Source organism: Cnephaeus nilssonii, assembly GCF_951640355.1.
Source record: "Cnephaeus nilssonii genome assembly, chromosome: 10".
Classification (NCBI taxonomy): domain Eukaryota; kingdom Metazoa; phylum Chordata; class Mammalia; order Chiroptera; family Vespertilionidae; genus Cnephaeus; species Cnephaeus nilssonii.
In genome coordinates, this window is record NC_137081.1 from 29,471,983 (window position 1) to 29,497,447 (window position 25,465).

At 40.6% G+C, this 25,465-nt stretch overlaps 2 protein-coding genes across 5 annotated transcripts in view; one reads left to right on the plus strand and one right to left on the minus strand.

The window, feature by feature from the left end:
- FBXO36 (F-box protein 36) overlaps positions 1-15,569 on the plus strand; it is a 51,448-nt gene extending 35,879 nt beyond the window's left edge. For 2 of the 3 annotated variants that reach the window (XM_079783046.1, XM_079783047.1), the window contains 2 exons: positions 7,937-8,109; positions 12,645-15,569. In XM_079783046.1, the coding sequence (XP_079639172.1) occupies positions 7,937-8,109; positions 12,645-12,815 (344 nt within the window). In that variant the 3' untranslated portion in view covers positions 12,816-15,569. Of the gene's footprint in view, positions 1-257; positions 416-7,936; positions 8,110-12,644 lie in introns of all 3 variants that reach the window. The other variant, XM_079783045.1, reaches the window with a different exon arrangement.
- Positions 15,570-21,854: 6,285 nt separating this feature from the next.
- SLC16A14 (solute carrier family 16 member 14) overlaps positions 21,855-25,465 on the minus strand; it is a 30,867-nt gene continuing 27,256 nt past the window's right edge. For both annotated transcript variants that reach the window (XM_079782647.1, XM_079782646.1), the window contains one exon: positions 21,855-24,512. In XM_079782647.1, the coding sequence (XP_079638773.1) occupies positions 24,361-24,512 (152 nt within the window). In that variant the 3' untranslated portion in view covers positions 21,855-24,360. The remainder of the gene's footprint in view (positions 24,513-25,465) is intronic.

Consider the following 25,465-nt stretch of genomic DNA (forward strand, 5'->3'; position numbering starts at 1 on the left):
TAAGGGTCAGACTGAAGCCTGGACCCCCCCCCCCCCCCCCCCCCCGCCGGCCCGCAAACCCTCCTTTCTGGAGAGGAGAGTGGAGGGATTCAGTCAAGGAGTACACCCACACTGGCTTTTAAAACTGCAGTTTGGAGAGTGGCTCATTTCAGGGCTACCTGGGGGCCTTTCTCCAGGAGTGGGGCTGAGATACCAAATTAAATTGGCCTGGTGAGTTCCAAAGCTCAGTTCAAAAGCTTCCGTTTCTCACTTTTTAGACCTACAGCATCCCAGCGGAGGGGAGACCTCCAAACCACACTGCTATTCATCCCCCTCCTCCCCTTGGTTCTCAGGGAACCCCTCAGAAAGGCCTCTCTGCAGCAGAAGGAAGGGTGCACTGTGGCACAGAGCAGGATCAGTGCCTCCATCCAGCATGGTGTGTAAACTGCTGTTAATCATTGGTTGCTGCTGTTGTTAAGAAAATGATGTTTGCCTAGTTTCCATCCCATCTTTTGTCATAGTTCCAAGATCTCCCCACCAAAATATTTCTCATCCAAAGTAATTCTGCTTAAATCCTACACATTGGTGACGTGTCTGCTTAAATCCTACACATTGGAAATCTGGGTTAGTCTTGGTGGCATCCTTGGCAAAGGACCTGACCTGTGTCACTCTTGCTTCCTTGGCTTCTCAGTAGCACTTAGCTCAAGCTGACATTTTCTTCCCTGACTTCCAGGGCATCTCTCTTGATTCTCCTCCTGCTTCATTGGCCCCATCTCAGTCTCCTTGTTGGTCCTCCTCATCTCTCCAAATCTAAATCCTGGAGCCCAGGTTCAGTTCTTGTGTCTCTTCCCTTGTCTGTCTATACTCCCTGAGAGATTGGATCAAGGCTCTGGCTTTAAATGCCACCCGTAAACAGACAAGCCCCTCATCTCCAGCCTGTACCTCTCCCAGAACTCCATACTCAGAAATGTATCTAGCTGCCCTCTCAACATCTCACTTAAATATGTAGTAGCCTCTCAAATATAACGTCCAAAAATAGCTCCTGATGGTCCCCTAAACCCCTCCCAGAAAATGTCAGCCAAAGATTCTACAGTTACCCTTGATTCCATTCTTCTCTTACATGCTAGATTGAATCCATCGATATAACTAGAATCCAAACTGTGGTGACCCCCAATGATGCCCACCAACCAATATTCACACTTTTGTGTAATCCTCTCCCACACTGTATCTAGGTCAGCTGTGCGACCAACAGAACTTGGCAGAAGTGATGGTATGTCACGTCTGAGATTAAGTTATAAATGCAAAATTGGCCTTTTCTCTCTTTTCTCCCTTTCTCTCTCCCTTTCATTACTTGCTCTGGGGGAAGCCAGCTACCATGTCTGAGGCAGCTCTGTGGGGTAGGCCCATGCGGTGAAGAATCGAGGCCTTCACTCAACAGCCATGCGCATGAGGTTTTTTTTAGAAGAGGGTCTTCCAGCCTTAGGCTTCAGATGATGCAACCCATGACGTCTTGACTGTAACCTCATGAGAGGCAAACCCCAAACCAGAACCATCCAAGTAAGCCACTTCTAGATTCCTGAACCTCAGAAACTGAGATAATAAGTGTCTGTTGTGTTAAGCCAGTAAACTTTGGGGTAACTTATTAACAACAATAGATAATACACAAATGAATGCTTCTAACCATCTCCACTTCTGGTCCAACCAAGGACAACCTCTCTCCCAGATCATTGTACCAGCCTTCCATCTGGTCTCACTCTTTCCACCCTTGCCCCACAGTACTTTGTTCTTAGTTATAAAGTGAGACTTTGTTAATATATTGGTGTCACAATATTTCAATTTTGAGTCATTTAAAATCCTTGCAGGATATTTGGTCCTGTCCAAAATGTCCACACTTAGAAACTGTCCCTGGCTTCACATAGCCTATAATGCTTTTTTCTACTTTTGGTTTATGGGATTAATACCTTAAAAATACTATCATATTTCATTGGCCCAATAATTGTGTTGTGGCTGTATTGCCAATAATAACCCTTCTTGCCTGGGTAGCCTGGCTGGTAATGGCCCGTGGGATTAGGCAGGTGGGCTGGGGTTTGAATCTTTCAGGAGAACTGGATTTATATAAACTATGAACCAAATGTCTGCTGACATTTTGAACAGGATCAAATGTCCACTAATCATTCAAAACTTATATAAATCTAGAGGCCCGGTACACGAAAATTGTGCACTGGGGGGAGGGGGGGGAGGTGGCTGTCCTCAGCTCAGCCTGCACCCTCTCCAATCTGGGACATCCCTCTCACAATCTGGGACTCCTAGCTCCTAATCACTAGCCTGCCTGGCTGCCCGATTGCCCCTAACCACTCTGCATGCCAACCTGATAGCCCCCTAACTGCCCCTCTGCCGGCCTAATTGACAACCACTCCCCTGCCAGCATGGTTGACACCTAACTGCTCCCCTGCTGACCCAATCACCCCCAACTGCCCTCCCCTGCAGGCCTGGTCACCCCCAACTGCCTTCCCCTGCAGGCTATCTTGTGACAATGTGGGGGCGGCTATCTTGTGATGACATGGGGTGGCCATCTTGTGGAAGCCATCTTGTGATGATGTGGGGCAGCCATCTTGTGACAACATGGGGGCGGCCATCTTGTAATGTGAGGGCCAATTTGCATATCACCTCTTTATTATATAGGATGCCTGTTACTTCACTATATTCACAAATTGCCCCCCCCCACCCCCCCGCAAAGCTGCTGTATTAATTATACTCTATCCACCAGGATGATACAGGAGTTTTCTTATGCCTTTGCCATCACTAATTAGATATTGCTATATTTTTTCATCCTTTCCAGTCAAATAGTGAAATCAATATCTTGTCTAATTAGCATTATCCTGATAATGAGTAAGTTGAGCCTCCTGTCATGTTTAATTGCCATTTATATTCTTTCTGTAATTTGCCTGTTTGTATTCTTTGTCCATTTGTCTGTGAATTTTGAAGTTTTTTTTTCTTTCTGAGACCTTTAACAATCTGAGGAAATGTCTATAGATTTTCCTCCCAAATTAAATAAATAAGAACAATCAGGAAATTAGCTATTGGAAACTTTAAAAAATGTTTAGTTTAAGGTAAAAATGTGCCAATATAAACTCAATTGAAAGTTCTGATTTATGGGTTAAGATTGAATCCAACTTAAAAATAAGTTGTTTTCCAACTTATGTTCATTTTAAAGTTGGTTGTCCATTTTAAAGTCAGTTGCTTAGACCTTTGAATGAGTTCTAAGTGGTGGTTAAGTATTTAGGGTAATCCACAAAAATCCCTGTGATAAAACCAAATGACAACTATACTTTCTGAACCAAATGATGAAGGTTTCTTATTTTGGGTATTGCATGTGAAAGGAAATGTGGGAGATATCGTTTTGATGTCAAAGTTTTTTAATTCCCTTGGACATTTAAATGATTGTGGGGAGAATGCGACTGAATGTTTGAAATGAGAACTATAATGAAAAATTGGTAATACTAATAAACACGAATATCATGAAATACTGAGTTCTAGATCCTAGGGGTATGGGAATAGAAAGTAGGAAAGAATAGTCCTTACCTTCTTTTCAGCCTGGGCCAATCCCATGTATGGATCCATAACCCATTTTCTCTAGGTCCTTTCTCCAGCCTTACATCTCAGCCTTGGACCTGCATTTTCTCATGCCTAACTACCACCTCTGACTGCTCCTCTGATCAGCCACTCCCTGCCTTCAGCCTGGATTCTTAGAATTTCTGCAGACCTGGGGTCAGTCTGTGAGTGGAGGGTGGGATGGGAGAGTGTTAGGGGCAGAAGCACTGCAAGGCAGCATGGGGCCAGTTTCCTGTATATCCTCCCAGAAATTGTCTGTGCATATATATAACACATGTTAACAGAAAAAGAAGAATCTTATACCTTGTGTTCTATACTTTGACCTTTCAAAGTTTTTAAATTTAGAAATATCTTACACCTACAAAACAGAACAGAAAGTAATACCCAACACCACTAACCGAAACTGTTAACATTAGACACATTTACTTCATTTTAGCCAGATTACCAAATATGTTGGTGAAGTTGCTCAGAATATCCTTTCCTTTCTATGTCTATAGTATCTGTAGTGATGTTTTCTTTTTAATTCCTTAATCATGGTAATTTGTGCACACCCCCCCCCTTTTTGTCTTGATGAATCTTGTTGAAAAGTTACTCATTTTATTAATTTTTTCAAAGAACTAACTTTTAGCTCTACTGATTTTCTCCATTTTAGTTATTGATTTCTGCTCTTACCTTTATTATTATTTCCTTCCTACCACTTTCTTTAGGTCTGATTTGTTGTTCTCTTTCTAGTTTCCTGAGATGGAAGCTTAATCATTGTTTTTAGCCATCTCCCCCCACTAAATGTTCTTTAATTGCTTCTGTATCTGTATTAGGTAAGTTTTGTTAAATTGTATCTTTAGTCTCATTCACATTAAAATATTTTCTAAATTTCATTTTGATTTATTCTTTGACTCATAAATTATTTTTAAAACATTCTGTTTAATTTCCAGGTAGTTGGGATTTTTTTGTTACTTTCCCTTCCCCCAACTTCTGGCTTAATTGCATGGGATCAGAGAATCTACTCTGAAGAGTTTTAATTTTGTGTCATCCTTTCTTGGGGCCATATTAATCTTCTCTTTATCATCCCAGTTTTATTATACATGCTGCTGAAGTGAGCACCATATTTATTAATATCTTTTGAAAATCATTAAAAAGTTACATATTCAGTCAAATTTCTACCTCTTACCTATTTATTTCCCCTGTATTCTCTCCCCTTTATTCACACCTCATTTTTCCTAGTAACTAAAGTTCTAAAGTTGGTATCATTTCTAAACATATTATAGATAGTTACAACTATATGTAAATAATACATACTATTTTTATACTTAAAATTTAACATAAATGATATCATACTATATAGTTTTTTTTAACTTTGTTTTATCAATCAACACTGTTTTTGAGATTTATCCATGTTGATATATGTGGATCTAATTCATCCATTTCAATGGTCAATGATATTCTATTCCATTATAAACCATAGTTTATTCAATCATTTCCCCTACTGAGGGTAGTTGGGTATACTAGTTTAGAAGTATTAAATCTGCCTGGTGAATTATTTCTTTTACCAATAAGTAATGGTCTTTCTTATCTCCAATACTGAATTTTACTTTCAAGTATATCTTGTCTGCTAGTAATATGTTTTTCTTTTGGTTTGAATTGGTCTTTTTCTATACTGTTACTTGCACTTTTCCATATCATTGTTTTAGCATGTCTCTTATAAATAGCATATAGGCAGAAATACTTGTGTGTATGCATATGTTATTTATCTGAGAGTCTTTTACCTTGCCTGATTAGTTCATTTACATTGATAATGATTATCACTGTGCCAGTAATTTCTATTGTCTTATTTTGTGTTCTTATCTTTTTTAAAAAAAAAATATGTTTATTGATTTCAGAGAGGAAGGGAGAAGGATAGAAAGTTAGAAATATCAATGATGAGAGAGAATCATCAATGGACTGCCTTCTGCAGGCCCTCCACTGGGGATTGAGCCCGAAATCTGGGCATGTGCCCTTGACTGGAATCAAACCTGGGACCCTTCAGTCCACAGGCCGATGCTTTATCCACTGAGCTAAACAGGCTAGGGATATGCTTTTATCTTATCATACTTTTTCTTTGCTTTTTTTGTTTGGCTCCCATTTTCTTCTTTCTTTTTGTTTTCTTTATTCTATTTTTTCCCCTTAAGACAGAGTTGGCATTTGCCCCTACCTTGCACGTGTGGCTGTGTGACCTACTTTTGCTCAGTAAGATGTGAGCTCAAGTTCTTTCATAGAGCTCCCCAGAAGGGCCCTTCAGACAGGGACAGACCCAGCTTCCATGGACATTTTTGTTCATTGCCCTGCCCCTTTTACCTGCTGCACCCTGGTTGATGTCTTGGTACAGGAACCATCTTAGCATGACCCCAAGGATGAGAGCAACATCCTAGAATGTGAAACAGAGAGATAAAAGGACCCTGGGACATTAATAACTTAATAGAGCTCTGGCAGCAGTCTGTGCAGCCTAACTGTGTGAGGGGAAAAGAAAAATCCTAGTTGTTAAGCAGATTTAAACTGAGTTTTCAGTTTTGTTCAGCTGTGAAACAATCTCCAACTGACTACAGAGCAACTATTTTGTAAGTTTTTTTTCTTTCTCCCTTCATCCCTCCTTCTTTTCTAGATTTTAAAAAATTACACTGGTAATGTGGATTTATTATAGTGATAAACAAAAGCCTTCACAGCTGAAAGCTTTTCTAAAAGAAAGGGTTTGTTGAGCCTTATGCCAGCCAGAAAAAGGACCAGGTCCTGGGGCGTGCAGCCTAACCCACAGCCGGATGGAGAAGACTACAAGTCTGCCATCTTGGAATTGACTGGCTCTTTTCTACATTAAGTTTGGGAAAGAAAGATGAAAGTTGTTTTGAAAGAATTTACATTGGCTGTAGATAAAGGGGTGGGAGAAGGTGAAGCAGGCAAGTTCTGGGACAGGTGCAGAGCCCGGGAGGTTGGTTACGGGCAACAGTCTGGAAAAGTTAATGCGTAAGCAAGATGCTGTGGCGCTAATGGTCCGCTATGCTCTCTGGATAATCTCTGGAATAGCCGCCTGGAAGTTAGCTCAAAGTTTCAGCGTACACTCGGGAATGGAAGCAGTCTTTTGTTGGTTTTGCTGTGTAGTTGTTAACTGATTAACCTTTCTTGTCTCTTCCTGCCACCCTCTGTTCTGCTGTAATTTAACTTAGGACATCGCAGAATTTTTTTCTTGTCAGTAGAAAGATTAGAAAATACAGACAAACAAAAAAGTAAACGTCTCCCTCCAGATTTAACCACTATTAAAATTTGAATATGTATCCTTCCAAACATGTTTTCCTACTTATTAGCTATTTTCTGGTTATTCAGGGAGCTTGGGTTAAAAAACACACAACACCTCATTTTCCCTTATATTGAACATGTGAGGTAGATGATGGTATTGGTTGATTCTTTGTGAACTGTTTCATAATTTGGAAATCACAAAAACAGCATGAAAAATATTGGGCAAAAGTTAATACAATTTTCATGAAATATCTTTTTTTCTCTTTGCCTCTATTTTTTTCCTACTCTGTAAAGATAAGGGTAAAAAGAAGGTAAAGAGGGCCCTGGCTGGTGTGGCTCAATTGGGTGAGCGTCATCTCAGGCACCACAAGGTTACTGGTTCAATTTCTGGTCAGGGCACATTCCGGGTTGCAGGCTTGGTCCCAGGTAGGGGACGTGTAGGAAGCAGCCTATCGATGCTGTGCTCTCACATCGATAGATGTTTCTTTCTTCTCCCTTCCTCTCTCTCTGAAAATCAGTAAACTATTTTTTTTTTTTTTTGGTAAAGAAGGTAAAGAGGAAGGAAGAAACTTTGTTGGAGAAGCTACATATAACAAGATTATATTATAATAATATTATATTATTATTATAATATAATAATAATTAAACAAAATTAAGAGATATATATTTTGGACCCATCTGGGGAGAGAAGAGATGGCAGAAAAACTACATGAACCAGCATCTGTGCCCAGTCGGGAGGTTGTGAGGGTGGGGATGGTGATGTTGCTGAGACTGGTTAAGTCAGATGTCTGGACTGGAATTTATGCCGATGAGATCAAGGGGATGCAGTTCATCACTGTGTTACACACTGAGTGTCCCTAAAAGGTTCTGACCCTCGGGCACGGGTAGCAATGGGAAACAATTGCCTCCAAATGCAGCCCACTGGGCCCACAGGCAGCTTGGTGAAAGTAGGAATGACTCAGCATAATCTAATGGCACTCTCAGGGAAAAAGTGCCCCAAAGCCTGCATCTTACTGATAATGATCAAGTTTTATGTGACTGCACATGATAATCATCTTGGTTTGTTGTTTTCTTTGAATTACAGTTCAAATTGCCTTGGTATTTGGTGCAAGAATATTGGACTATGTCTTCAATTTGTGTGAAGGTAGAATTGACTTCCTTGAACGGCTCTCAGACAATTTGCTCATGGTTATCATTTCTTATCTCGACATTGAAGATATTGCCAGCCTTTCTCTCACATCACACAGATTTTCAAAGGTAATGGTCAAATATTTTGTGTCCATAGAGAATTTTTCTTGTGCTTTGTTAAAGTTCTTTTTCTGTATTTTTTAAAATATTGCAGTGATTTATTACTTGCATTTATTTCAGCAAGCATGTGTTAAATATTTACTTTAAAATTTTTGTAAAAATATGTTTTCATTGATTTCAGAGAGAGGAAGGGAGAGACACAGAGAGATAGAAACATCAATGATGAGAGAAAATCGATTGGCTATCTCCTGAACGGCCCCTATCGGGCCTGAAACCTGGGCATGTGCCCTGACCTAGAATCTAACCAACTGAGCCACACTGGCCAGATCTCTTAAGTTCTTTATTTCATTTCATTCTCAAAAAACTGTATGATATAGATCCTGTTTTTATTCTTACTTTAGGGATAAGGAAGCTAAGAATCAGCAAGATTAACTTGTCCAGGGTCCTACAGCCAGTGAAGGGCAGAATTAAGATCCCCAGGCATTCTGTCAGCTAGTCGGTGGGCTAGTGTCATAAATTTTCTACTAAGGGACATGTGCAGGCAGCAAGTGGTCACCGAGTTCCTGCTGTGGGCCAGGCACTGTGCTGGATGCTAGGGACTTGAAGGTGGCAAGATTGACATGGTCCCTGCATTCAAGGAGCTTACACCTGAATGAGGGACAGAGGCAGTACACAATGAACTGTCTGGATAGTGACGGCTGTGATGAGTGCTCAGGGGACTGGCGTGGGGTACTGTGAGACATAATTGACTTGGAGCTTCCCTGAAGAAGGGACATTTACCTGACCAGTGGGGGTTAGCCAGGCTGAGTGGGAAGCAGCCTAGTTAGGCAGAGGGGGCTGTGTGCCAGAGACCCTGAAGAGTGAAGAACAGAATAAGGCAGTGCTGCTAGAGCAAAACGAAGCTGGAGAGGCTGTTGTGAGGGAGGGAAGGGGTGCTGAGAGAGGATGGGGCAGATGACAGGGATGTGGTCAGATGCTTTTAACGGATCCTTTTGAAAAAGAGCTGCAAGGTCACCTTTATGAGACAGAAAGGTTTCTAGGCCAGACCTGACTCGGCAGCAATGGGTCTGTCTTGGAAGCATAACTATAAACATGGAGACACAGTGTGTGGATTCAGAGGTGGAAGGGGGCCCTAGCCCAGGAGAGCCTGTGGTGCCATCCCATGGTCAAGATAGGAAGTTTCCTCTTATCAAACTTCATGCCACCAGCGATCAGGACCTTCCAGCTGCCAGTCCTTGATCTGACTATGTCGACCAAGTCACAGAGCCTCCATGGACAAGTTCCCGTAGGTCTGGTGGGCCGGCTGTTTATATTTCTCAGGGCAAACCACTCCTCTGGAAGCCTGGCTAATAGAAGCAAACCCTTGAAAGGCGAACTGTGGTAAGCTCACTAAGCTAATGCTGCCCATGGGAACCTGCCGGGGGGCCTGCTGGCTGGCTCCGGTGGCACTGGGTATTGATACTCCGCTGTTTTTGCAAACTGCAGCAGAGTAGACTTGAGGAAACCCCCTTCAGCTAGATGAGAAGGCCAAGGCACAGACAGGGAAGGGACAGTCATGACTAGTATATACACATGTTCATCTTGATCATGACTTAGGAACACTGAGGAAAAAACCTCTCCTCCATCACATTTTGGCTATGGAGAAACAGACTTCCCTCATGCCCTTTGACCTTGATTCCCAAATGTGGCCACATGGAAGAAGCACCCAGGGAGCGGTAGAACTGGCGATGTCACGCCCAGCCTCCGTAGGGCTGACGTGGACCCAGAATCTGTGCTCTTAACATCTTTTCTTGTGTTTACAGTAACCCGAATCTGAGAGTCCAGTGCAAGAATTTGACCCATCGATATTAAAGTTTTTTAGATAAAATATCTCAAGAGATTCTAAAAGGCTGGAAGCTTGGAGTGGGAGAGGGATTTTCCTATCTTTACTGTGTACTGTGTGTGTTTTAAGTCCACAGGAGGCCAGAGAGCTAGGTTCTGTTCTTAGCTCAACCACTTCCCATCATGAGCCTTTGGTGGGTGTACCCTTATCCTCTCTGAGCTTTAATTTCCCCATTTGTAAAAGGAGAGGTTTTAAGGAGATAAGCCCTAGGATTCCTTTCATTTATGTAGTATATTAAGTTTAGAGCTTATATATGTTAAATTCATGCACCACCACGAGGGGGCGCTAAGCCCACAGTTTGCTGTCCTTGGAATCAAAGTAACTGGAACCATAGTCAGGGTGGACACCTCGTGTTTTGCAACCTGGCATCTACCAAGTAAAAAAGCCCCAGAGTTTGGTAGTCTTAGATGGGGGTATTTTATGACCAACTTATAATACAAAACAAACTGTAAATATTTTCAGTATAAAATGAGTCAAATGAAATTACACTGGTGGAAATTTCAGCTCTCTTGAGAATTCTTTATCTTCTCCCCAAACGTCATAGTTTTCTCCCATGAAATGTATTTATTTATTGGAAATAGGATAGTCATCTATACTAGTATTAAAGTGTAAACCTTTTAAAGGAACAGATCTGTTTTGTTTTTAATATTTTGACACTTTCTAACTTTTTCCTTTGCTGTTTATATTTAGAATATGTTGTAATCTGAGTAGAGAAACTAGACCTTGAATGACTGTTGAAGATGGGTCAAGATAATGCACAACCTGCCTAACATCGAAATGTTTGTGGGCCGTCACTATCCTATCAGTGTTGCTGTTTAACATTATGTGAATATAACAGTTTTTACTCTGATATTTATGCAGAAAGAATCTTAAGTGATTATGCTTTATTATACTATTCATTTCTGTTTGTCAATCATAATTTTCTTTTATTATAGTACTTTTACAGTAGCATGAAATCTGAAAGTTAAGAACACTGGCTGCTTTCTCCTCAGAAATGAGTGTAATTTAAGTCAGCATGGAGGGACCTGGAGATTATTATGCTAAGTGAAATAAGCCAGTCAGAGAAAGACAAGTATTACATGATCTCACTCATATGTGGAATCTAATATACAAAATAAACTGTTGAACAAAATATATCCAGAGACAGAAGCATGGAACAGACTGTGGAATCTCAGAGGGAAGGTGGAGGTAGGTTGGGGGGAAGAGATCAACCATACAAGAGAACTTGTATGAATATATACATAAGCTATGGACACAGAAAATATAAGGGGCAATCAGGATGGTGATTAACTGCCCGAGTGCATTATTGGAACAGGAAGGATGGGGCCAGGAAGTGTCTGTTGCTGAGGCCCATTCGGAACCCTCCTTAAAGCACACTGGGTATTGCTCAAGTTACTGCTCTGCAACACCAAAAGTGCAAGGGCCTTTAAAGGTTCCTATTCTTGCATGTACCACAAAACCATGGCTATCACCCAGGTTGGGGCTGCTAAGTTAGTATAAAGGGAGCCCTGCCTTCAGGAAGGATTTGGGTGTGTGGTAGCTAAGGCATCAGGAAACCTCCATATTAATAGTGTGTTAGTAGAAGGGGACTGATGAGAGGTATTGCCGTAACTAATGGTGCCACCTGAAAAAGCCCTGCTATTTGGAAATCTTGGGTAAATGGAAGCTGAATTGTGGCAACTTGAACTTGGAAGAAGGGAAAAATGGCAGCTATTGGGCCAGAGGGGTCTTGTCTATCTTTAACCTTATTGCCCCTGGTTAAAGCCCAAGGCTACAGAAGAGTGTCTCAGAGAAAGTTGTTCCCAGAGAACGGCTCACTTTGCCAGGTGCATGGGGCAATGACATGTGTGCAGAGGACTTGGAGCAAAACTTGGGGTACCAGGAAGGAGTGGGTTTTCCATGTGCCTGCTGGCACTCTATGAGGGCTGCTTGGTCATTTTGATGAAGTTCAATACTGAGTAGCCTGCAGGGGACTGAGCTGTCAGCTGTGCAAGCCCAGTGGAGAGATGGCTTGAGCAAGGGCTTAAAATAGATGCAGCCTGGCCAGCGTGGCTTAGAGGTTAAGCATTGACCTATGAACCAGAAGGTCACGGTTTGATTCCTGGTCAGGGCATATCCCTGGTTGTGGGCTCAAACCCCAGTAGGGGACATGCAGAAGGCAGCCAATCAATGATTCTCTCTCATCTCTGATGTTTCTATCTCTCTCTCTCTCCCTCTTTCTTCCTCTCTCAAATCAATAAAAAAAAGGGATGCAAATTTAGCAGGAATTAGCTGCTCCCTATTCATTCTAATGCATCGCTGGGTGGCAGATCAGTTGACTATACCATTATTAGCCTCTGTTATGTGGCTAATTAGAAATTAGCTAAGTAATGTTGTATGTGAACTATATAGAACTCTTGCATTCTTCATCTTAAATAACATCAGGATTTATTCAGTTAATCAAATATTGCTTTGTCCTTTAGATCTTTGTGCACTTGCCTCTTTCCTCAAATAGGAAGTTTCCAGAGGCAGGAACTGTGTCTGGCAACTCTTCATGCACACGCAGTGTTTCCTCCCATGTCTCACAGGCAGCAGGACGTGGGTAGTCACCTCATGAGTGAGTGTATGACTTGCACCAAACCCACATGTGACGTGACCCTCTTCTGACTTTTTCCTCCCACAGCTGTGCACGTCTGACAAACTGTGGGAGCCGATAGTTGAGGCCACCCGTGAAATCACCCCTGCCATGAAGGCTCTGGCCCAGGACCAGGGTTGGAGACAGACGTTCTTCACCAAAAAGTTGCAGCTCCGCAAGAAGACGCGAAATCCAGAAAACCAGGCAGGCAATCAATGATAGGGACGTTGAGGCATGGCTGCGTTTTTCTGCTGTGTCCAAATCTCTTCTGTTTCCTTTCATTGAAAACTAGGAGACATTGCTGGTTCAAGGAGTCATCTGAAAAACACAAAGTACTTACTCACAGATGCAGCAAACCCAACTCTGCAGGGCCTTGCCTGAACCACAGTCCTTCCGGTGAAGGTGAAGGTCAAATCATGGCCCGAACAAGGGCTACAAGACAGGAAACCCACCAGCGATGTCTTCCCCATCCCTAACACGGGAGGTTTCCTGATGCATTAGCTACCACATACCCAATAAATGGCTACCACTGGATTTTTTATTACATATATATTTCATCTAGGCATTGGAAAAGGGAACCAGGCTTTTGAATTCTTTGTGATGGTATGTCATCTGAGTCCATCCATGGAGCAGGGGGCCATGTGGCCTGTGTGTGTTCTTATTGATTCCTGTTGAATCTACATTATGCACACCCAGAGGGGCAGTGGCCTGGGAGGCACTCCCATGAGTGCCACTGTCTTCCCAACTCTGTTCCTTGTAGTTTGCATTCAGGACCTGGTCCTGTGGGCCCGGGATGCTGGGCATCATCTCGCCATGCAGACAACCCCCGCCCTGGCCCTGGTGTATGGCTGGCGACCAGGCCAGGCATGCTCCTTACAGATCTTGTCTAGAGCTCAGCCTCCCAGGACTTCACATTGCCAAATAAACTATAAATATTTCCTAGAGGGATGTGTTTCCCAAAGGATGTGGACAGTTACCACTCTTATAACTGCGATTTTTAAGAACACAAGCTGTGGGTAACTGAGTAAAAACCTGTGGTTTGTATTCTTTTAACTTGTCAGAGGAGTAAAACCACTACAGTTTTAGGGGAGGAAATGCTACCTTGCTGAGATGGGTTATTTAAAAATAGTTTTCTTCCTGCGCTCTCGTGAGGGTTAAGTCCTCCAATGAACTCATAGCAGTGGATAATCTAATGACTCCTTTCAGGTTATAGACAAAGTAGCTTTCAACCTCCCATCACCTTTTAACCTCATTTCTTCATTCCTGCAGCCTCCACTTTGCTACCTAGAAAACAATGACACATGAAGCCCTCCACCCCATGCCCTCCATGTCAGAAGGACTCCCCTGATGCAGTGGGACCCCCCCCCCCCCAATAGTGCAGAAGAGGTGAACTGTTGGCTGTCCTCTTAGATTCTTCTAGCATGGTTCCATAGTGACAGGTATTTTTTTCTTTTTTTTTTTTTTTTTTTTAATCCTCACCCGAGGATATTTTTCCACTGATTTTTAGGGAGAGTGGAAGAGAAAGGGAAAGACAGAAAGAAACATTGATGTGAGAGAAACACCTTGATTGGTTGCCTCCTGCATGCACCCCGAGCAGGGCCCAGGCTGGGGAGGAGCCTGCAACTAAGGTATGTGCCCTTGACTGGAATCGAACCCAGGACCCTTTGGTCTGCAGGCCCATGCTCTATCCACTGAGCAAACTGGCTAAACTTTTTTTTTTTTCTTTTTAACTAAACCTGTGTTAATATCAAATCATATTTTAACCCCCATTCACATACACCCTTACCACTTGGTCACAGATTTCCAGGGACATCTGTGAAATCAAATGTCAGCTGCTCCCTTGCAGGTGAGGAGCCTGTCAAAGTCATGTCTGGATTTAGTCCAAGCACAGAGCAAAGATTTAATTGGCGAGAGACCCAGCCCTCGTTCTCTGCTCATGAGCAGTCCTGCCAGGTTCAGGGTGACTGGCAGGCGGGCAGAGGACACCTGCTTCTGCACAGCTCCTGCTGCCTATTTTTCCCTGAAATTCCAGACTTCACTCGGCCAAGTTTTCAGTGACAGACCACAGGTCAATACCATGTGTGTGTAGCATTTGTGTGGATGCACAATTTGGTATGTCAACAAAGCTGTATGAATATAAAATTACAACTCATTTGTTGCATTGGTGCAAAATGTCAACAGCTCAAAAACGTCATGGATCGTGTTTTATCAACTAACTGATTCTGAAAGCTTATGGGTGTGCATAATGTAGATTCAACAGGAATCAGTAAGAACACACATATGACCATTGGAAAACTTTTAGTATCTGTATATAATACTGTAATATAAAAATAGATGCTAAAAGTAAATAATTAAGATGTTATCAATGTGTTAATCATTGTTAAAGAATAACTTTAAAACATAGATTACTAGCCCTACCCGTTTTGGCTCAGTGGATAGAACATCAGCCTGCGGACTAAGGGGTCCCAGGTTCGATTCCGATCAAGGGCATGTACCTTGGTTGCGGGCATATCAGTAGGGGGTGTGTGGGAGGCAGCTGATCGATGTTTCTAACTCTATCCCTCTCCCTTCCTCTCTGTAAAAAATCAATAAAATATATTTTTAAAAATGTTTTTAAAACATAGATTACTAGATTATTAAATTATAATTATTTGCCTTAATTTGGGTGCCTTATTACCTGGCAATCATTATTTTTGCCGAAACATGAACAGTATCATCGACCTAAAATCCTGCATCCTCTATAGTGGAAACATTTTGCCCTCCCCCCTCCTCCTTTCCTTGTTAGATCCTCATGACAATCCATCAAGTGAAAATATGGTGATACTTTGCCTCTCTGCCTCTATTGACAGCTTTCATGGGAATGGATAAATCTGCTTTGTTTATGTCACACCACTTCAGAGTGAAATGCCACAGCATTTTATAATCTTGCTCTTTCTCATCTTTCCAGTGAAAATTGTTTCTACTGTTATCACTTACCATTGTAACTATCAAAGTAAAATATTGATTTTTTTTAATGTTTTATATGTCTTAAAGTTAGAGCAATTTATTAAAAACAAATGTGAATATTTAATTTATAAACAAAAAAATAAATATATTTTACCTAATATCAATTTCTATTACTGCTTTTTTGGCATATTATGTGCATTAAACCTTGGTTACCTGGGCTGCAAAATATTTTATTTTACCGAGTAGGCCCACGAATTTGGGAGAGATTATGATTTGGGGTAGGGGTAGGGACAAATCACGAGTCACCACTTGTCATTGTTTTCCAAGCTCCTTTTACTTGGTGATCCTCAGCCCTCATTTATTCCCCCAAATAAACTTCCAAGATGCTGAAGAACAATGTAAACATAAATACACTTGTGCAGTATAGTTTCTTGGTCTGAGTTTTAAGGTAACGACCTTTATCTCCAGTTTGTGTTAAGATAATATTATGAGAGAGTGTCTAGGTTTTTCAACTCTGAACTGTTGGTTTCAACTTGAAATGTGTGTCTTTGACTGGATGCAAAACATTAAATAGACAAGGTACCACCACACTAAAGAAAAATGTGCATCCGTAGTTAAAAACATTGTCATTTTACAAAGTATAATTATTGTCTTAGCTTTCCTGTTATTGTTCTCAAGTGAGATCATCTACACAAAGGGTATCACAAGTTTGCCCTTGAGACATGGGACCCCTAAGGCTGGGAGCTACAGAGGACTCCCAGTTTCCTGCTTATCACGTTCCCTCAAACGCAGATCTCCATTCGGAAAAGTTGTTTTCAGCTGGGAAATCTGTCCATCCAGAAACTGTTAGGATCACAGATCCATGGTCAAGACTAAGTTGGAACACCCTTAGAAATAATAGCAGTTTCCATTTGAGTGTATACTACGTACCAAGAAATAAACAGGTAGTGATCAATTTAATTCTTATAGAAAGCCTTGAAGGTAAGTGCTATTATTTCTGTCTTATAGATGGCGATAAACTATGGCATAGGTCAAATTTGACCAGCTGCCTATTTCTGTATATAAAGTTTTATTGGGCCACAGTTCATGTTTATGTTCACAGATCATGTTCAGACAATGACAGAGGGATTTACGGCCTGCAAAGCTTAAATTATTCTGAGAGGACAAGTTAACTTTCCCAAGGTCTCATAACCAACAAGTGGCAAAGCTGAGATTCAGATCAATAGCTACCATCTCTATGTTCTTAACCACAAAAGCACCATGTCTCCTTTCAGAGCCAACACCACTTTTGACCAGTGGGACTTGAAAAGGTGATGGGATTTGTCCAAGGTCACATTTGAAATAACACGGGAGAGGGCCTAGGACATAATTTAAAAGACCATTCTAATTTAGTCGTCCGGAGAATATTCCAAGCATTTTTCTTTTCCTTTTTTTAAATTTATTTTTATTAATTTCAGAGAGGAAAGGAGAGGGAGAGATAGAGCTCAGTCGATGTGGCTCAGTGATTGAACATTAACATATGAACCAGGAGGTATGAATTCCCAGTCAGGGCACATGACCAGGTTTCAGGCTCGATCCCCAGTAGGGGGCATGGGGCGTGCAGGAGGCAGGATTCTCTCTCATCATTGATGTTTCTATCTCTCCCTCCCTCTCTCTTCCTCTATGAAATCAACAAAACATCAATGATGAGAAAGAATCATGTGCCCTGACCAGGAATTCAACTGTGACCTCCTGGTTCATAGGTCGACACTCAACCTCTGAGCCACACTGGCTGGGCAGAATATTACAAGCTTTTGATGAACTAAATAAGTGCCCATTTTTCTATAAAGTATCTTAAATTCATTTAAATAATAAGGAGCATCTTCAAGATGCTCATATGCTCTTAGAAAAATCTAAGTAAAGGATTGAGTAAAGTAATTGAATATTGTTCGCTGGTTCTTGACCAGACTCAGTCCTCTCTTCTTCCTGCCACTGTCCTCCCCTACCTTGTCTGACAATGGAAGAGGCTCTCAGTGCCACTCAAACCCTCCCTGCTTCTGATTGTTGGTCCGCACCTTTCATTTGTAATACCTTTAGTGCACTGCCAGTGGTCTCTGCTCCCCCGCCATGGCTCAGCTCCCCGCTCCTTGGCGACAAATGCTGCTGCTTCTCAGTCTTTGCAATTCAGCATCAGCATTCTCCTCCCACCTCACTGCTCTCTGAACATTTTGACGTTGGAGACCTCCAGGTCACATAAGCCACACCATTATTATATTTAAGGATGGGTCATGAGCTTTTAAAAGGGAGATTAGAAATCTTGCTTTCTTAGCCATAACTGCACCATCTGAGCCTAAAGATGCTGAAAAAGTTGGCATTGAAATCTCCTTAAAAGTATAAATCTGAAACAAAACATGACTCAAAAGGTTATCTTTTCCTTGACTTTATGAAGTCAAAACTACCTTTTTGGTGCCTCTTAAAGTGTGGCATCATTTTGAGAGCAATCATTCAGAGTTTACAGAAAAAAGGAATTGAATATTTTAAATGTGGATGTGATGAGTTCATTAAATGCCAATAATTGATCATTAAAGCTTTTCAGACCAGCAATGCAAAAGCACTGAAGTACCCAGCAGGGTAAGAGACTGCACTGGATGGCCTGCAGAAAGGCAGGCAGGCCGCAGCTGACACTGCTAAATGAGTGTGTGCTGGGTGGAGCGTCCGCAGAAGACATCACAGAGATACCACTTTCTAATGATTCAGGTCTTGTCAAAGTAAAGATTTAGCTGAAGACATGAGGCTGAGTTAATATCTGCAGATCTTTACTTTTGTCTTTCAAACAGATAAATCAGTAGATGTGTTTGGATTCATCGTTTGCTTGTTCATTATCACACCACATAATCAAAACTCTCACGTGAATGCTTGGAACAGTCCACATACTGAATATCGTTATTCATTCTCATGGTTGCAAAAGCAACCTTGGGTCAAACCCTTGGTGCATTAGTGTGCGTCAAAGCAGTGACAACATGTGCTGGAGGTCATTATGGTTTTCATTGCCATGTGCTTGCAGTCAAATAATGGCAAGATCTACTTAAGGATGTCCTGGTGAAACAGTAAAAATCACTGCATTCTATTCAGTCTTTACCTGAATCCACATCTTCTTTTTAATATTCCTTGTGGCAAACAGGGAGTACATATGCACATAGTTCATCTGCTTCCAATCCAAGCCAAATGGTTTCAATAACAAGCACTCGTGTACTTGAGGTGCAGCCTGAACTACTGCTTTTTTCATGAAATGCCATGTTTGTTTGGCAGACACGTTACTGAAAAGGAGGCTGTCACTTCAAGGAAAATAACGGCAGTACTTGTTGCCAATGATAATATTTAAGCTTTCAAAAGGAAATTAAAATTTTGGAAAATGTATATCACCCTCCATGAGAAATAATTGAGAAATAATTCACATACCATACAATTTACCCCTTTAAAGTGGTTTAGATATATTCACAAATTGGTGCAATCATCACCATTATCCAGTTCCAGAACATTTTCGTCACCACCAAAAGATACCCCATGCCCATTAGCAATCACTCCCCATTCCCATCTCCTCTTGGCCTCTGACAACCACTAATATACTTTCTCTAGGAATTTTTCTATTCTAAACATCTATAATAATAAAAGCATAATATGCTAATTAGACTGGATAGCCAAATGACTTTCCAGACGTCATTCCAGACATCCTTCTGGACGAAGCCAGGGTGGCAGGGGCTGAGGCAGAGGTGGTTAGGGGCAATGAGGCAGGCAGGCGAGCAGTTAGGGGCAATCAGGCAGGCAGGCAAGCGGTTAAGGGCGATCAGGCAGAGTGGTTAGGGGTGATTAGGCAGGCAGGCAGAGGTGGATGGGGTGATCAGGCAGTCAGCAGAGTGGCTAGGGGCAATCAGGCAGGTAGGCGAGCTGTTAAGGGCAATGAGGCAGGCAGGCAGAGTGCTTAGGGGTGATGAGGCAGGCAGGCAGGTGAGTGGTTAGGAGCCAGCGGTCCCAGATTGCAAGAGGGATGTCAGACTGCCAGTTTAGGCCCGATCCCGCCCTGGGATCGCGCCTAAATCGGCAGTCAGACATCCCCCAAAGGGTCCCAGATTGTGAGAAGGAGCAGTACGGGTTGAGGGACCCTCCCCACCCCCAATGCATGAATTTTGTGCACTGGGCCTCTAGTTTCATATAAATGGAATCACACAAAAATCAAGTGATGTTTTAAAATATTGTACTAGTATGAAATAGGAAAACTATTTGGAAAATCTATAGAACTAAGTGGACCAATATTTTCCAAATGACTTAAGCATTGTGTTACAAAATCACAAAGGGGTAAAAGATTCATCCAGTGTGGGGTGGTGGTGGTGGGGGGGGGGTAATGGTAAGATATCTACACATATAATACCTCAATAAAAAATTTAAAAAAAAAGATTCATTCAAAGTGTGAGACAATCAATAGATATTAATGTAAAATTTTACAAAAAGTTCACTGATATTATATTGGATTCCACACTGTAAGTAACCTTTAAGAAATACTACTTGTGGAATTTTTTGGTGTGATATCACCCCTCACCCCCCTACACACACACAAACACACAATTATTTGAAAGGACTTAAATATCCCATCCCTTTCCAACTACATACAAGTATGAGGCTGAATTTTCTTCATATATGTCAATCAAAACCACATATTACAACAGAATGAATCCAGAAGAAATAAGAATCTAGTTGTCTTCTATTATGCCAGAGATTAAAGAAATTTGCAAAAATGTAAAACAATACCACTATTCTTACTAAGTGTCTTTGTGGAAAACATAGTTACTTTTAATAAAAATGGGTTTATATTAACACAGTAGGCACATTATTATTATTATTTTAAAATTAATATGTATATATTTAAACATTTTCTGTTCTGCTTTCTAATATGGTAAATATCAATAAAATACAGCCTACAAAAACAACATATCTTTGGGTCTTCATTGTGTTTTAGGAATACAAAAGGGACCTGAGACTCAAGAGTTTGAGATGCCTAGTCTAGCCCTGGTCGTCTGTATCTTTCAGTTGACAAGTAGACACACTGATGATAGCTCTTCAGTCATCTTACTGAACCCCCATGTATGTTATATTATTAATTACAGTTTCATCTAAACAGGTTACCAGTCAACTTCCCCTTAGCTTAGTTACCGCTTTGTCAGTTGTAGTTCTGTGCAACAGCAGCTTACTTCTGCACGCTGGCTGGAGGACAGGCACAGGCATCAGCCTGCCTTGTTCTTATGGAAGCCCGATTTACATGTGCTGATTACAAAACCACCATGGAAACAGGAAGATGTAGTAGGATAAAAATATTATACACTATGAGTGCTCAGAATATAGTAATTGACCAGGATGTTGTATAAAAGGAAATAATCGATGAGAGAGCGTCAGGACAAGTATCTGAAATTGATTGGAATGTTTTACTTGTAAATATGTTGATGGTGGACCTCCAATCTTAGTGCACACAAGAATCGACTGATAAGCTTACTTAAAAGGCAGGTTTATTGGCCCCATCCCCCAAGATTCCAACTCACTAGGTTTTAAGTAGCCTCAAGAATCTGCATTTAAAATAATATTGGATATAAGTTTTAAATCGAAAGAGCATTATGTGCATAAGGAAAAAAGTCAGACCTACCCAAGTCCCTAAACTTAGCTCACCAGAGCCGACTACTATTCATGTTTTCTTGTGTCTCCTTCCAGAAATGTTCCATACATATAGAGGCCCTGTGATATGTTCCATACATATAGAGGCCCTTTTGTTGTTAACAAAGTACAATTTGGAGTACATCATCTTGCTTTTTTCTTTTGGCAATCTATCTTGGATATTATTTTCCTATTTTATATATGGATATATCTTTAAAACAATAGTTGCATAAGTACCATATTTTATTTAACAGTTCCCTAATGATGGACAATAAAAATGTTTCCAGTCTTTCATATAACAAACAATAAATAATAAAAAAAATTTCTGTTCATCTGTCTTTGTCTATGTGTAGGAAAATATTTTAGAAACGCATTCTTTAGATTAAGAGATGTGTGCATTTTAAATTTAATAGCTGGACTTGGCAGTTTGGACACCCTGGGTGATTCTCTCCAGGTGGTTTTATGACCACACCTAATAAAAACTTCCAGGGGCCAGAACCAAACAGATAATCATCAGTTACACTTTAGGAGTTTTCCTTTTAAGGCCAAAAAATTAGGGATTTTACACAAAAACTCACTGACCACTTTTAAACAGGACAACATTTATTTAGTTGTACATAAATAGAAATTACTTGGATACATGAGGGAAAAACTACGAAGCACATAAATACACAATTAACCTTTTATAATATCTTCAAAGAACTGTAAATAATAACATTTTAAACAGGAAATAATACATGTGCTATAATCCTTTATAGCATTCTCTATTATTCTGTTGTCAATGTGAATATTGCAGGCAGATTTTACCCTATTTTTGTAAAATGAGGACTTCTGTGTGGTAGAAACTACCACAAACAACGGTACAAACTGAAGGTGAGCAGGTTTAACTTAGACATGATACTAAAGCCGGGTCATTGGATAAAAGTTGATATTTATGATCACATAACCAGCAGTGTGAGCATCAAAATGCATTGGCTAGAGCACCATTCAAAATCTTGAACACTGCCTCTTGTTAATTTGGTGTTGTCAGAACATGAAAGTAATGAAGTTCTGTGGTCAGTTTTAAAACACATGTTTTTCCATCTAACCATCCTAATTTCGTCATATATAGATTTAGAAAGAAAGAGAGAAAGAGAGAGAGAGAGAGAGAGAGAGAGAGAGAGAGAGAGAGAGAGAGAGAGCATTGCCTCAGCATTTAAGATTACCTTTATCAAAATAGAGAGCTGAGTTCTTTAACAGCAGCCAAAGCTGTAATGGTACTAAATAGGTGTTGAACAAAATGGAGTGTGCCATGCCATTTATTAACTAGACTAATTTACAAGCAATTCTCGAATCATTTGGAGGTAACATTGAGTATGTATACTAGCCATGCTCTTGTTTCTCCTTTTCATTAGCTGCCTTTTATTATTATTGTTATTTTCAGGGTCCCTCTCATTGTGCAACCCCTCCCACTAGGCATCAGGGCAGAAAATAATGAAGATGAAACAAAGAGGAAACTTATCTCTATGCAATTACATGTCAACAGCTCTGGAGTGTTTCATAGAGTAGGACACTGAAACCACTAGCCAAATTAGGCAGGGGGTGGCATTCTGTGTTTCTAATTACTAGTATCATTCCTGCCTCTAATTTACCAAGGATAACTGAGAATGGTCTGTACTCACTCTAGATAAATTTGACCCAAGACCCTGGGCAATGATATTAAAGGATTTTTGTGTGTGATGAGCAAATTGTGAGTAGAAATTTAAACAGTTCTAAAATATGTGTAAACAAGTAAGGCAGCCAGAAATTTCAAAATGATTCTGGGAAGAACATTCTGCAATCTGAAAAATCTTTGGCTTAGAAAAATAGAGCTCTCAGATAAAGGAAGAGAATTTGATGTCATGGATCACAGTTATCTTCTGTAGGAAATAGTTCAGGAGACTGTTTTTAAACTGTGTATAGCTCAGCCACTGGAGAGGGACTATTTGCTACCATTACTCCAAGGTCAGGTGCACAGATACCCACACCAAGGCGATTCCGTTTATTACCCTCACAACCTCACAGTCTTATATTCTGGATTTGTAACACATTTTACAAATGATTTAACCACCAACTTCATATCAACCCGCAATTAGTTTTCTATTTTATTTACCGAGCACGAGAACTCAGAAAAAGAAATTTTATAGGCCCCAGATTATGCTCATAAACAAAGAGGAGGGTGATATGAATTAAAGTGCTTGAATCATAGCCCTTGATTCAGAAGTTGTGAGTACAAATACAACTTTCACTAAGGAAATTGTTATTTAGGTTTTGTCTTAAGATTCCGTTTATAACTGGATCTTACTGGATTAGGATTGATGGCAAATGCTTTTCTTGGAGGAAGATTGAGAAATTGTACTCCCTAGCTGCAGAATTCTTTAATAAAAATAGACATTTTTTCTTTAATTGTACTATATGTATTACCTTTGAAATTAGATCCTGTGTTTATTTTACAGTGAGAGATCAATGGCTTCCTGTGATAATGAATTTCTGAAATCTAATCATATTCTTGTGCTTAAAACCCATTTATCTGTGAGCTTTCCAGAAGCATTTAGATGTTTCATTTTCACTTTACACAGTACAGGCAGACCTCACAGATATTGCAGGTTTGGTTCCAGACCACTGCAGCAAAGTGAGAGTCACAATAAAGCAAGTCACAATCCTTTTGCTGGTGGAGGGTCTTGCCTTCGATTTGTAAAAAACACAATTATCTGTGAAAAGCAATAAAATGAAGCGCAATAAAATGAGGTCTGCCAGTAGTTGGGCTGAAAAGCTTTTATCCCTTGTATCTGTTTTAAAAAGCTGTATCTAAAACCCTAGTCCCAGTGGATGGCAAGAGAGAGCGGTTTTTATGAGGGCATTTCTACCAATGACTAATAGGCTGTCTTTGAAGGACATTGTCACCGCTAAACGCGTGAAGTCCTTATTACCGTTCATCGCTTCTCCCCAAGTGGAAGAAGGCAGTGCTGCTCTTACATGAAGCAATGATGATGGCATTTACAAATGACAGTGCCAGTGACCGTACAAAAGCGCTTTCCCACGATATGTCATTGGCTCCTCACAGCGACCAGGCGAGGTAGGCGTGAGAACCACAAAGAAATCTCACATGAAACATCACGTGACACTACACCTGTGTGCCACCCATGGATTTCTTTCTGGATTGTTCTATAATCTGAATACATGGTTGAATCAGTAAAAAGAGTATTCCTACCAGGTAAAGTAAACCACATATATAGAAGGAGAAATCATATTTTTGTGTGATGTCGTAGATCCACCCTACAAAACAAAAAAGAATATATTCAGTGTAATACAGTTGCTAAATTAAAGTGAAGAACACAAAGCAAGCACTTATTGCGACTATAAATATTTCTATAATTTACGCGTATGTCATTTAATGCCTAAAACTTTTCCTTTAGCCCTTTTTAAGTCTGGGCTGTATGAACCAGAGTCCTCAGTACCTGGGGATGGGTGCATTTATCTTCTAAGCCCTAGGGACACTTTTTAAGGCACTGTAACAGTAGCCTGGGGAACCCACCCTGGAGAATCTTCTGCTCATAGCCCTCGGGGTAATTCTCAGGCAGGCACAAAGCCAGCAATGAAAAAGTGAATCTAATGATTTTGTTTTTTTACAAATATAAATACAAATCTTTTCTAAAACCTTCAAAACAGTTTCGAAGAAATTTCTAGTGTATATCAAGAGGCTTATGAGAAGTCACTTGGGTTTTCTGTCATTCTGAAGTGTATGAGGGTAAATATCAGTTTCAGAAAGAATTACATTTCCCAGGTTCTACAAAATTCATATTTATAGCTATAAAACTTTATATTTACGAAATTTTAAGTTGCCAAATAGATAGCCTTAAATGCCAATTAAATGATCAGTTCCTTTTAAATAATACTCTAATATTGTAATCTAATACTTTCAGATCATAATTTTACTGTTCACTCTATAAAATACTACAGTATTTCATTGATTCTAAGATACCATGAATTACATTATTCATTCCTACCTTATCCTATCTAATAATAGACAAATATGCAAATTGACCATACCTCCGGCACACCCACAAGCCATGCCCACAAGCCATGCCCACCATCCAATCAGAGAGAGTATGCAAATTAACCCAAACCAAGATGGCTACAGCCACAGAGAGCAAGGTTTCCTAGGTAACAGAGGAAGCCAAGCTTTCTGCCTGCCCTTGCCAGGCCTAAGCCTCCACTCAAGCTACAAA